This window comes from Pieris rapae, chromosome 1 (assembly GCF_905147795.1).
Source record: "Pieris rapae chromosome 1, ilPieRapa1.1, whole genome shotgun sequence".
In the NCBI taxonomy this organism is placed as follows: domain Eukaryota; kingdom Metazoa; phylum Arthropoda; class Insecta; order Lepidoptera; family Pieridae; genus Pieris; species Pieris rapae.
This window is the reverse complement of record NC_059509.1, coordinates 5,515,696-5,529,947: the sequence shown is the minus strand read 5'-3', so window position 1 is coordinate 5,529,947 and position 14,252 is coordinate 5,515,696. Positions and strand designations below refer to the sequence as shown.

Below are 14,252 nucleotides of genomic sequence, written 5' to 3'. Positions count from 1 at the left end.
TGTTGCACGTAGCTTCATTGGCATGAAATGTCAGATAGTCACGAGCACGTATGTGGGTTTGCAATAACATGCCACAACGAGTCGCAGCTATGTTACACTCGCGTATGCCGACGTCTGTTCAAATTCTGGCATATTTCTCGTGCCGGATGCTGAAATTATTTGCTTAGAAAAAATTAACAATTTGCTACTTTTGTGTAATTTAGGTAAGTTAATAATATTTGGTTATATGGTGTGTTCGAACTCTTAGGTATTTAGTATTTTACCTAAAAAAATATATATTATCAGTATCATGTTAACAATTCTATTTTTTTTGTGTTTTATGCAAAAATCCGAGTATTACTTGTATTATTGATAATTTTTAAAAACTAAAAAATATAAATATATTTTTAATTTTATTTTATTTATTCCACAGCATTATTATAACTTATTAATATATATTTAGCAATAGTAATTAGACAAATTATATTTTTATATTTAATTAATAAAAATAGCTAGTCGAACTAGGTATCTACTGTATCGTTTGGTATAGATTGTCTTTGTAATGTTAAAATAAATGCTTTAGTAAAATTAGTTTTATAAATAAAGCTGTTTCCATAAATTATGGATGTGATGTTCATTAACCTTTATAACTTTATGGATAAACCAAAGTAACATCAATTCGAAAATATCTTATTGGTTGAAGATCGCAAAGTTGGAGGACCCTCATCACAAATCCGTTGCCGTAGAGATGTCTAAGTGGGCTTTTAGTAAAAGTAAGCTAAGCCGTCTCGTGCAAGATGCTCACTTATTTCTTGTGTGTGCCATTGCATTACTTAGTGAGCCTTCGTTTGCTAAATTCGTTTTATCTTTGTGTCTCTACATTTAACAAGGTTGTCTATGAAATAACGAAGACATACGAACGGCGATTTTCTACGACAATAAAGTCCGTATGGACCTCCATTTTCAAGAAACATCTGTTTAAGCAGAAAATACTTCAGGCATTAGGCCTAAATAAATTATAAGATTGAGAGATAAAACTATTGAACTTACAAGTCGAGTTAAGACAGATGCAATAAAGATAATAGCGTAAGAGCCTCCTTAAACGTTTCATAATTAAATCTGTCGTAATATTATTAAACACGTCTACGAATCAACGCCTCCAGCGATGGGGTCCGTCGTTAAGAAATTCCGTGCCTCTGTAGAATGGCTAAAGTTTGCAACGAGTCCATTATAAATCAAAGGACGCCTGGCAGGCATGTCCTGAGGGCCGCGAGCGTCTTAAACCACACAAGTTTAACTTTACCCCACAAATTAAGATAAAAAGAAAGAAGGGTTCAAATTAAAGGTGCTTAAAAGATAACAAGTTAATGAACGTCATTTCCTTAGCCGAGCTTTTATGGTTTTTCAAAAGTTTTCTTTTGATATTGTTAGCAAAGTTTGGCTTTAAAAATACTTTGCACGTAGTAACAATTTAAATATCTGTTTTAAAGAAAAATTCGTATTTTTTAGTTATTAAGTCACTAACCTAAGTCTCTTCAAGGTATGTGACTAAATCTTAGAATACTTAGATCGGGCGTTCAAAACCTAGCTGTGTAACAAATTTGATTATTATCTATGTGGGTAAAATTGCCTTGTAATCACTAGAGATAGTTCAAAGTGCCGGCAAATATAGGTTGTTGCGCCACATGATTGTCATAATTCATTTTTACACTTCTGTGTGTCGGCATTTTAAATCTTTTAATTTAAATAAAATTTCATAACTGACATTGATTTGATTTTAAGCGTTGCATCGAATAAAATGCAAATATGTTTGGAATTTCCTGCAACATTTGTTAAATGACGGCTCGTTACAGCCCTAACTCGTTTAGGATCCAGACGGATGAAATTAGTTCGCGGCCACCGACATTTGAAATATCATATTTGCATCTGCCGACTTCATTAAACACTTTGCTCATTTAATGCAAATGCAACATGTAATTAAAATAAGAGAATAGAGATTTTCCATTAAAAGGGTGCCAATCATAATGTTACAATAATAATGTGTTTAGTCCCGGAACAATCTGGCACAGACCAATGTTATGTATGTTTCGTTAATGGTTTTCGTAGGTTGGTTGGGAATTCTGTGTTCTGTCTGCGTATTCCGTCATATAGGCCTTTACAATTGTAAATCCCAAATAATGACTTCTTTCATCATCAACGTATTAAAAGGTTCAATATGTTTATCAAGTTTACAATAAAATGGACATCATTAATTATGTGTATGAGATGGTACGTTTATAAATAAGACGATGATGATATGTTTATAAAATTGTCTATTTTGATTAAATAATAATTCTATATAATGATCTCTTTGCATCATCTGCAACAGTACGACGCTGAATTTCTTGTGATTTCCACGCTTTCTCTTTCCACTTACGTCGCTGGATCCTCTGGCTTGGGGTTCGTCGGCAGCGCTACAAAAGTTGCTTGTTAGAGATCTTTTCGGTCCAGTAGATACTTAGAATGGCAAATACAGCGGTTGACAAAGACATGAAGCCGGTGCGAGCTGTCGTTTCACGTTTCACACCCATAGAGCAGCACATATTTGCCCTTAGTTCCGAATATTTTGACCTTAAGGCGAAGCGTCCGCGACTGCCATACAGGCCGAAATTGTCATCTTTTGTACCCCAGTTTCCCCGACCTTTCCGAAGTAAACAAATGTATAAACGTTTTTCACACCTTTTACAACCATCCGCAATGGATTTTCGAACGACAAAACGAATGGCAGTGTTGTATTTAAAAAAAAAAAAGATGTTTAGTCAGGCTGTACTTTGACTAAGATCTCCTCTACCTTCTATCTTGTTCCACCTTAGCTCGCTTAGCTATCTTTTTTTCAGTTTTAAAAATACTTGACTGTACTAATAAAGATACATTAAAATACTTATTATTATTAATTTTATAATATGGCATACATTTTACAAAACGGTGAGAAAATACTTAAACGTTTGCAATTTCATTATATAGTAGAAATTTTATTATCAAAATTCCGAATTAAGTTGGAACGTTAGGAATTATTTGGTAGCGACCCGCGCATTAAACTCCCAAGTTCAACACTCAAAGCTTATCTCTTAACCGCTTGTAAAATTTTGATTTCTCTTTAATTTTATCTAAACCTTCTATCAATGAATAAAACTTCAAAAACAGTTGAAAACATTGGCTGATCAAACATTTTATTGATTGATCTGCCGAAAAAAAACTTTTTCAGTTTAACTGGGTTCAACAGCATTTTTTAAAAATCATTGTTATCTTTCGTTTTAATATAAAAAAGGACAGAGAGAAGCAGGAATGTCTTACAAGTAACAACCACATTCATTGATAGGCCGCATACATACATTTGCGTATTTGCTAATCTAGAATCTGGCGTGGACAGATATCCCCTAAACCTGGGCATGCATAAACTAATGTATTTAAAATATTGACATTGCGATAAGTCTATGCAGCCGGTAGACTGAGATTCCTAATTGAATTTGCGAGTAGACGGACACCGCTGTGATTAGATTAGACGCCGGCCGCAATTACGCAGATCAGCATCCGATTCTGTAAGTCAAGTGCCTATTATTTATACCATACATTTTAAAGTTATAATCGTGATATACACTGTCATTTGGATGTTTTTATTACTTTGCAAAGTAGTGAATAAAAAGAACTTGAATTTAATTCAAATAAGTATTATTGTACAAGGCTTTTATTGCGAACTTAGCGAACGGAAATTGACTCGAAATCACTTCACCTAGATATGGTATGGGTTCAAATAGTTGGGTCGGGTCTTTCGTTTATTTAATCCCAAGATCTTTGATTTTTCTGTTAAAATAAAAACACGTTAAGCATCATTAAAGAAATAAAACTAATATTTTTCACAATCGTTTATTATTACAAGTAATGATTACAGAATATGATTGTGATCCATTGCCAACTGGCAAGACATTCCGTCTACCTAAAGCCACTAAACAATCAAAATTTCCTATAATTTTCTGATTAAAATAAACGCATTTATGAAAAAGAATCGCAAAAAGTATGTTGATAAGCCCAAAACTCGAAGACGGCTGGAACAATTCTAGTTTTTATTATATTTATTGCTTGAACTCTGAGGAAGGTTAATATGAAAAGAAATTTCTAGGCTCAAATCGAACTTTAAATGATTTTATACGTATTTTATTTTAGAGGGGAAACAGGAGTTCGTAAAGCAAAAAGTATTAATTGACCGATTTATTAGTAACATAATTATAACTGCAAGTTATTTAAATATATAATAACTTTAGACTGTTGTTATTGGAATGAAATTTGACCTGTCATCATTATAACGTGGCCCTCCGTAGCAACCAACACGTGCTATCGTCTCTGACAGAATAACCAGCGCGGTGGAACAGTCTGTTCCTCAGCATAATGCCAGGCAAGGGCCAATTACAACCACAACACATTTAATTATTTAGGCTTTACTCATTTAAAACGTAAGTACCTTGTTCTTTAAAAGAACAAAAACTTTAATTCAATCTTTTATTTAATAAAACACTTTTTTACGGATTATAGTTATGTATTATTGTATTTATATTTTTTATTTTTTATTTTATTTTTTTAATTGTTATTTTGTGTGTTTCTGTGTGTGTGTTTTGTTTGTAACAAATGTTATGTATACGTCTATGTCTATTATTAAAATTGTATCGCCTAGAATCAGACCTAGTGTCTCCAGGTTCGCTTTAACCACTAAGCGAATCCATAGACTGTTACTGTCCTAAATTAACTTTTGCTAAATTGGTAAGCCTCGTTTAATAACCGGGAAGCTCAGGTCGTCGTCATTAGAAGGGTACTGTCCCATTGCATAATAAAATGGGTAAAGTTTCCTCAAGTCCATTATAAATTAGACAGAGGCTTAGCCGTATCATTTTAGATAGGTAAGATGTGACCCGGCACGAGTTGGATACCGCAATCTTGATAAAAAGAACTATCCATGATTTAAGGTTGAGCTAGGCTAGATTACAGATTAAGCACTAGCTTAAGTAACTTTTAGAACTTTAACTGCGGTTACAATTTGTTTATCATCACCTTTAGTTACATTTCAATATAGAAAATAAACACTTTATGTTTCTTTTAATTGATCGAGTTTTAACATTAGTTTCAAATTGGAAAGTGAGTTAAACTAGGCTCGTAATATACAGTTGTATCAAGTTTAAAAAAGTATTCAGAGTAAACACTACATGTAATTTAAATAGCAATCTCAATCGCGACTTTACCAAGCTTTCCCGGACAAAATTTCCTTCTTATTAATTAATGGTCAGGCATCAAAATGAAGTTTCATAACAAACATCGTAAATTACTTATATAACCTTACAAAATCGATAAAATGTACCTCGGAAGTCATTTCCTAAAGCGCTCATTACACGTCGTGACACCGAACAATTTAATTTAATATCTACAAAACAGATACAATTTGTGAGTTGAACAAAAATTGGTTATTTTGAATCCCAATAACCGCAGTGCAATGTATTTTATGCGGTTAATGCTGTGGAAATTGGCGCGAAGGGGCATAGCAACACTATGCAATTACGCAGATGTCGCGTGAACACTAGCACGGTTTAATGCGTCGCACTGGGATTCATATGTACAATGCATATACCGGTCAACATACAATTTCGCTATAAAGATTAATAAAAAAAATCGGTCGGAAAAATCGACAACGACATAAGAAAATACTGATAGAATGGTTGCATTTTTTAAGAGAAAATTTTAATTATATTTGTTTGATAGATATTTTGTATGGATATGAAGAGAAATAGAAGAAGTGGAAGTAGAAAGAGAAGGAGGTAAATGTAAATCACAATTGAATTGATCAAGTTACATTTATTTGTATGCATACGCTTGCACCTTAAGCTTTAAATGGAACGCATCAGAGGTAACGACGCGCCGCGAGATAACGCTGCATGAGTCATATTTTTTCGTGCGTGCATCCGGCGCGAATTATAAGACGTTGTCACGTCAAATACAAGTTTCGCTCACAGAGGTGTTGGAAATACACCGTACAAATTAAAACTAAACAAATAATTATACAATTTGGAAAATACTATCTGAGGTTTTTTAACGTAAAAATAAATTATTATTATATTATTTAAATAATATTGGTTAAGCTATACTAATAATTAAATTAAATAACACTTAAATAAAAAGTTTGGTCATTGTGTGTACATTTAATGCTGGCAGCAATTCCTCGCTAAACTACATTGTATCACCATTGTATTTCATTATGAATTAGGCCACTTTAACGTTTTCCTGTTTCCTAACTAACGGAAAGTGTATAATCCTAAGTTATCCGAAATACAATAAATACCTAATCGAGAGAAGAGATAATTGTGTACTTAGTAGATGGTAGTCCATCTCAGGAGTTTAAATTGAACGTGTTTACAATAGGAAATAGAAGAATTGAGATTCGACAATAGGACAGAAATCATACTTTGTCGGGTTAACTATGGAGACTTCTACCGCATTTACCATGGAGAAAGTTCAGAGGATTTGCTCGGATTAATACCAGCTGCAGCCAGCAGCTGAGTTTCATCGGACGTCCAGGCAGAATACGAAATTTCACCCGTATCACCTCGACGTCCGCCGTTCGACAACTGAGCGTATTCTAGGCAGTTTTTGCCGCGCACAACCACTTTGTGGAACCAGCCGCCCACTAAAGTATTCCAACCAATTTGACTTAGAGTCTTTCAAGAAAAGAGCGTACCAATTCTCAAAAGGCTGGCAAGACACTCGCGAGCCCTCTGATATTGAGAGTGTCCATGGGCGGCGGTATCACTTAAGACCAGGTAAGCTGCCCGTTTGCCCCCTGTTCTATAAAAAAAATCTTTACTTTTAGTTTTCTAATATTTATTTATCTTAAGTGTATCATGGTCACTGGTCATGTAGTTTTAAATATATACTTGGATAATATTGAGAATGTATACGTATATCTAAATGGTATACGTCTTTTGCGGTGGCAAAAAAGGAAATTAAATTATAATTCTTATTAACTGGTAAGAAAGAGACAATAATTATTATTTTCAAATGAAATATTCAGAAGTTATAAGCGACATTTTTTAATTTCCGCTCCGTCACTCGGTTTTGAAAAATATAAATGATCGAAACTTATTGAAACGTCGTAAAGTGCTTTGAGATTCCGATTAAGTATGTTTATTTTTGTTGAATTGTACTCATTTTTTGTGGGTTGTTCAGCGTTAATGAAGTATTTTTTATTATTTTTCTTTACTCAAGATATCCTATGGAACATGGTGTAATGGTTGCAGCTCCTTACAAACGTTGCGGAGTGGCGGAGAGTTTATTGCCAGTTCTTCTCTTTCATTGTACGCCCTTGATTTAAGGACTGGCAGTAAATGTAAAATTAGAAGCATTTAATGTATATTTCTTTTTTGACGTTCATAAGTGTAGATTATGTTACCAACATGAATAAATGATTGTTAGAGGAGGCAGAGGCAGATCGTCATCTGGACCGTCGTCCACATTAAATCTTAGCTTTATACTTAAACTATATGTCCTTAATTTTTATTGTATTTTTTTACTAAAATTCTTGAAAATAAACATAGTGATAAGATCCACTTTCCGCTTGAGAAAGATTATGGCTCATCTGTTAAAGATTTGAATAAATGAAATCACGTGAAAAAATCAGGAATATTACACTACGATTTTTTATTCGCAGGTTGCATGGATGCACTTTGAACAGTCCGCTATACTGACTGTGCATAATCACGTTATTACGAGGAACCCACGGGTGAGCGTGACTCACGACAAACACAGGACGTGGTTCCTTCACATTTCCGACGTGCGGGAGGAGGATCGCGGTCGCTACATGTGTCAAATTAATACCGTCACAGCCAAAACACAGTTTGGATATTTACATGTTGTTGGTAAGGTTTAATTTATTTGCACTTTGTATTATAAATCGATGGTAGTTATTTTCATGGTTAAAATAATTAATTAAAACCCTTTTAGGCCTGGGATCTCAGATTTTTGTATCTGTTTCGTGCCTGTTTGTTTTTTTTTCTAATAGGTTATCAGCATTCTGTGCCTGACACACGATGTTGAGTTTTTGGGCTTAAGGCATGCAAGGATTCCTCAAGATCTTTTCCTTTTCCGTACGAGTGACTGATTAATACGCAAATGGATAGAAATAAAGTGCACAGCCGGGGTCCGAATCTATGACCTCAGGTGTGTGAGTCACACGCTGAAAACCCTAGTTCAACACTGCTGCTTTTATTTAAATAAAAAACACGTTATAAGCAGATTTGTAATTAGTAAAAGAAAATAACTGTATAATCCAGTCTGCTCACTATCACTTAAAACAATGTATCACAAATCAATTAATATCCATAAATAATTGAATCTAAACTATTCTTATATATCTTCATGAAGCTCCATTAGCTAATTAGCTTTTATTTAGTTGGCAAATTGGCAAGTTTGTAACTTTCCAACTTGTTTACAGTGCCGCCGTCCATCGACGATTCCTTGAGTTCGAGCGACGTTATCGTTCGAGAGGGCGCGAACGTCACTCTGACCTGTCGGGCTAATGGCTCTCCTAAGCCGACCATCAAATGGAAACGAGATGACAACTCAAAAATCTCCATCAGCAAAGGCTATACAGGTTAGTCTATTAAATTTGATTGATACATTTTTTATAACCGGACTATAATTATTTCAATTTAACTTCTTTAAGGCATGAATATCAAAAGCGCTACTACGCTTTTGATTTTAATGCTAATAAATTTATTATTCTTTATAAGAAATCGAAATTTTCCGTGTGTTGGAGTGGTTGCCTGAAGGAGATCGCTCAAAAGCGATAAGGCCAGTCGCCCACCTTTTCATTCAATGTTGTAAATTGTTTAATATTTCTGTATGCAACGAAGTGTTAATAAAAATAAAAATAGATACAGCTAAAACCTTTTAATTTATGTTTATGAATATATGAATTATTGTTATTCTATAGCCGTTTCGAGGAACGCCAATTCTTTTCCTTCGGCTTTGACTACCACTGAGTGTGTGATTTGCGTAGACCTTCTAACGGGCTATGCTAATTAAATGTATTATATTCAAAGGGATTTTTAGTTTCAGAATGGGAAGGCGAAGTATTAGAAATGGCAAGGATTTCCAGATTAGATATGGGAGCGTATTTATGCATCGCCAGTAATGGAGTCCCACCTACGGTCTCAAAGCGAGTCAAAGTTAGCGTAGATTGTGAGTAAATTTTATTCAAGATTTCCATGCTAGTATGGTTATTTCACAGTAGCGGACGTATTGAGATACATTCATACATATATACATATCATACATTTTTGGGATGTTTTTTTTTAAATATGTGTAATATTTTTTAATAATACTTCTAAGCTTGTTTTCATGTGAATATTCAAATTTCAGTTCCCCCAATGTTATGGATACCTCATCAACTCGTCGGTGCACCGCTTTATTACAATGTTACGCTAGAATGCTTTACCGAGGCCCATCCAACTTCATTAAATTATTGGACTCGAGATGACGGACATATGATACACGAGAGTCCTAAATACCATATGGAAAATACCGTTGGATTACCAGCATATAAAACACATATGAGGCTACTTATACGTCATATAGTTTCAGAAGATTACGGCACTTATAAATGTGTAGCGAAAAATCCAAGGGGAGAGTCTGATGGAACGATACGCTTATACAGTAAGTTTTTAAAACATCACAAACCTTTGTGATTCTTCATAGCGCTACAAAACTCGTTTATTACAGCTTCTTCTCCACCTACAACTACACCAGATCCAAGGGCGTTGACACAGCCACCGCCATCTAAGCCACCACGACGGGACACTCCAAGTACAGACAAAGGTATTTTAAGAGCAACATATTAAACATTCCTTTTATTCTAAACGTATGTGTAAAAATATGCGGTATAATATAGTTGTAAACACGTAAAATAAATAGTCACCCAAAGAAACGCTGAATAAGAAAACAAAGATAATCCAGATAAATGTACCAGTCATTCGTAGTTTTGTATCAAATAAAACACGTCGAATGGTAAACACGTATAAAGATAAAATAGAGGTGAATTACTGATCCAATTTGTTTTATGTAATCAATTAATAAACTTGGATAATGACGTCATTAAATTGATACAATAAAATGCATAAACAAACAAGATTTTTACACCAGTGATTCTGTTGATTAAGAGACGATAATACCTTTATAGTCGAATCCCTTGAGATCGTTCGTTTTATTTTCATTGTTTGCTGCTGTTTCAGTTATTAGTAGACGTTATATTTGTTTATAGTCCATAAAACATAACGGCGCGATCTGCTTGTCGCCAGTCAGTGGTTGTTAATGGTTTTAAATGTTATACGCTCGTAAAACGGAAATAAATCTCTTATAAACAAACATTACAATCAATATGAGTCTCGATTTATACATATTATTTCAAAACCCCATTTGAAAGTTAGATTTGAAGCCAAATATAATAAAGTTGTTTTTAACGATGTCTAAAGTTTTGAGGTGGCTATAAAAATGTTGTTAGTACGTTATTGAATGTGTTATTAAATATATTATCGATTGCGCAACGTTATTGGGAAGTTGAAGCATTTTCCGGACAAGTCCCGTCCACTGGACAACGACAACATCTTGCGAAACAACCTATTACAACAAGCAAGTGTCAGCTTGGAACTTCAAGTTTGAAACTTATCTATTTTCTCCTCGAAACCCATTAATTCGTATATTTTATTACAGAGTAAAAAATGTTATTTAAGCGAAATACATATGTATATATAAATAAGCTAACGCCTGTTATTAATTAATACTGAAACGATCTGTTTGAAGGCATAAATGGATGTTTGAAATAATTAAGAAAACTAACGTAAGAAAAGGGGTGTCTAAAATGAATGTGAACATTAAAAATCGCTTTCATGAGTGGCTGTTTTTGCGTGTGCCGCGGAGGACATCGACCGAAGCTTCTGTTTTATTTTTTGCGACCATTACGAATTTACGGCAAGCTCGGCCACTCGACAATATTGCGCAACTTTTCAATAACTGCTGCCGACCGCTGCCCGTCCCTTGCCATATTGAATCCTTTCCCTAATGAGTTGTCGTTACGTCTACTTGGAAATTCTAGTTTTTACTATCACTTCTTTTTATTGAATACCACGACTGCACGTTTTCTTACTTTAATTAAGATTAAAGTCAGTCACATACAAGTCATTAAAATTACACATTGTGGGTCGTTAATAAATATAAATACCGTGTTCTTTTAAACCTCACTCTTTAGATGGGAAGTAATATTGTTTATAGTGGTTGGTCAAATAACACAATAATATTTGACCTAATTAATATTTGCAATCATTTTTATTATGTATATTAATGGTGACATATTGTGCAGGAACGAAATATCAATCAAACTTGAACGAGATCGATAAAGGGAAGCAGAAGCCAGACGAGGGAGGCGGAAAGACGCATCTTAACTGGGTGGGAGGTGCATCACAGGTCACAGGTACACATCCTGTTTTTATTCTACATATTTATTTATTATAACAATTCTGCGTTAACAGGAATGCGACCTTTCATCAAAATCATTTTTGATTCATTAATTTAAATATATCTCAAGTTCAATAACTTCAACAACACACAATTTATTGTGTTACCTATAAGTATGTACCACACCACGTTGCACATAGTTTTGGTGGGTTTTCTTATATTTTTACGCACATACGCACTTCTGGAAAGACATTGCTCGTGTCACAACCAGGGAGTTAAAGAACAGCAACTCATTTAAATAGTAAATATATTATAAACGATCATCATATTTAGTTATGGTGTATAAAAATCATTTCTTTTCTACATTTTCTATTACTTACGACATCTTACTAAGAAGTTTTTTTAAATATAGTATAATAGTATACAGCAGTGTTGGCCTAGTGGCTTCAGCGTGCGACTCTCATCCCTGATGTCGTAGGTTCGATCCCCGTCTGCGCACCAAAGGACTTTCTGTCTTTGTGCGCATTTAACATTCGCTCGAACGGTGAAGGAAACATCGTGAGGGAACCGACATGTCTTAGACTCAAAAAGTCGACAGCGTTTGGAGCGTTGAACAGGAGGCTTTATACTTGCCTCATAGATTGAAAAATTATCATGAAACGAACTAAAGAGGTTGTAGCGGTACTGATTTATTTTGTAATAGTATATATATACATAACTATAGTGTCTTTTTTTTTCAGATGAAGCCACCGATAACAGATATCAAACCTGGATTTTAATTTCAATTTTCGTTTATGCGTTACTGTAGGTATTAAATAGGACATTTAAAACAGCTCCTAATCTGTCGAAACTATATCTTATGCACCTACGAGCACCTATCTGTAATATCATAGAGCTTACCGTATTTTAGAAATGTATTATAATTATGATTTGGCACATACGCACGCACAATACTGTTTATTATGTAAGTTCCTAATCAGCACAAGTCTATAATCAGCTTTGTTTAATGTCCATGATTAAAGTTACAAAAAATATCTATTCATCGATACTTGTATTGCGTCTCCAACTTATATGTCATCCACTAGGTGCAAACGTATTACTTGATTATTCATCAAAGTCCGGTAGGTAAATTTTAGTGAATCTAGATTTGAAAATTTTCTATTATTAAACGCTGAAGTAATCGGTGCTTGATTTTATAACACCTGATACACAATATACAGAGCGCATTTATTGATATTTTGAAGAAATATTAATTTCAGTATTTCTTCTTCATTTATTCGTTTTGTTTATATATATTTTTACATTTCTTAGAAGAAGTTACTTACTTTTTTTTTTTTTCTTATACCCGATGTAGTGTAAAAGTCCTTACTACCCAAGTTAAAATAAAACAATTTTTTTTATTGCGACAGTAATTTAATGTCCTGCCGAATAAATATAAAAACAAAGCTTCACAATATTTTTATCTGGCTTTTGTAAGTGAAATGAAATATATTGCAGCACTTGTTAGATTAATACGAATATTGTAAAGCGCACTATGTCAAAGTAGCCATTTTGTATGATTAGATTAAGACTGAAAGTGCAGGATTTTATTATTTATTTTATAAAAGTATACAATTGCGATATTTATTGTTGAAATTCTAATATTTTAATAGATCCTAAAAAAATTAGCGAAATATTAACCTTGTAGCAAAAAAAAATGTAACACGTAAATTCATTTATTTGGAAAGTCTTCAAGAACGGAAAGAAGTTCGTAAATGTATGGGGAAGGCGAGGGCATGGAAAATGGAATCTTCTGCCAAGAAAATGCCAAAGCTTGGGATTGTATTGCGACCCGATCGGTAGCCAGTCCAAAGCAATGAAACTTGTTAAATATTCCAAGTTAGGTGCACTCGCTTGCCATACTACTAGCTATCTTTAATGCGTTAATAAGTCTATTGTTTTTAACCTTATACCATTGTATGAAAATTTCTTCTGTCAATTAAATATAATATATCGTTTTAATGACGCCAGCATATCTGATCTGGTGTCAAAAGTAATCACTTTAATCAGCCAGTTATCAGGTCGGATAAGTTCGTAACATTATACGTAAATGTTAACGTTAACCTGTTGCCAAATTGCTAATTATAAGAAAAATGCTGCATAGATTATATTGTACATATAATATATAAGCAAATTAAAGGAGTGTGTTTATGAGAGAGTGTATTGATTGTTTACATTGTATTGATTGATATAAACAGTTGTAAGACGTGGACATGTCGTACCATGAATATACATAAGTAGGTGATAAAATAAAGCTTGTTTTAAACACTATTCTGTTTTTATTGAACTATTTAATCTCCCTGTTCACAAAACAAAACACAGTGTGATTATATCACTAATTAAGATCGCATACAACCTATTTCAAAAGGCCGCCGTAATCATAAATGACATAGCTATTGAATTTGATGTTATTTCTAACACATAAATATAGCTTCATAACTCTATTCTTGCCTTATATAATTAGATTACATTTTTATTTGAAAATAAAAAACTTGCAAAGCGTTGTAGTAATTTATTGCCAAAACAAACAACGAGATAACTAAGTGTAATACACAAAGTGATGTTCCGAAGTTGAAAACCGCCGTATTATTTTGATAGGCTGCGCTTGCAAACAATCTGTGTTAGATCTTTAAAGATTAAGGGCTTTAAGGGCGCCGAAAAGGCTCCAACTATGTATGGACGGCCGCCAACTCCCGTAAGCCAATCTAACT

The 14,252-nt window shown here is 33.7% G+C and overlaps 1 protein-coding gene across 1 annotated transcript in view; it reads left to right on the top strand.

The window, feature by feature from the left end:
* The window catches only part of LOC110994864 (lachesin-like), a 58,308-nt gene extending 44,499 nt beyond the window's left edge, over positions 1–13,809 (top strand). The window contains exons 3-9 of the mRNA XM_022261754.2: positions 7,703–7,910; positions 8,486–8,644; positions 9,106–9,234; positions 9,415–9,708; positions 9,775–9,870; positions 11,408–11,518; positions 12,243–13,809. Coding sequence (XP_022117446.2) covers positions 7,703–7,910; positions 8,486–8,644; positions 9,106–9,234; positions 9,415–9,708; positions 9,775–9,870; positions 11,408–11,518; positions 12,243–12,310 — 1,065 coding nt within the window. The 3' untranslated portion in view covers positions 12,311–13,809. The remainder of the gene's footprint in view (positions 1–7,702; positions 7,911–8,485; positions 8,645–9,105; positions 9,235–9,414; positions 9,709–9,774; positions 9,871–11,407; positions 11,519–12,242) is intronic.
* Positions 13,810–14,252: the final 443 nt, after the last annotated feature.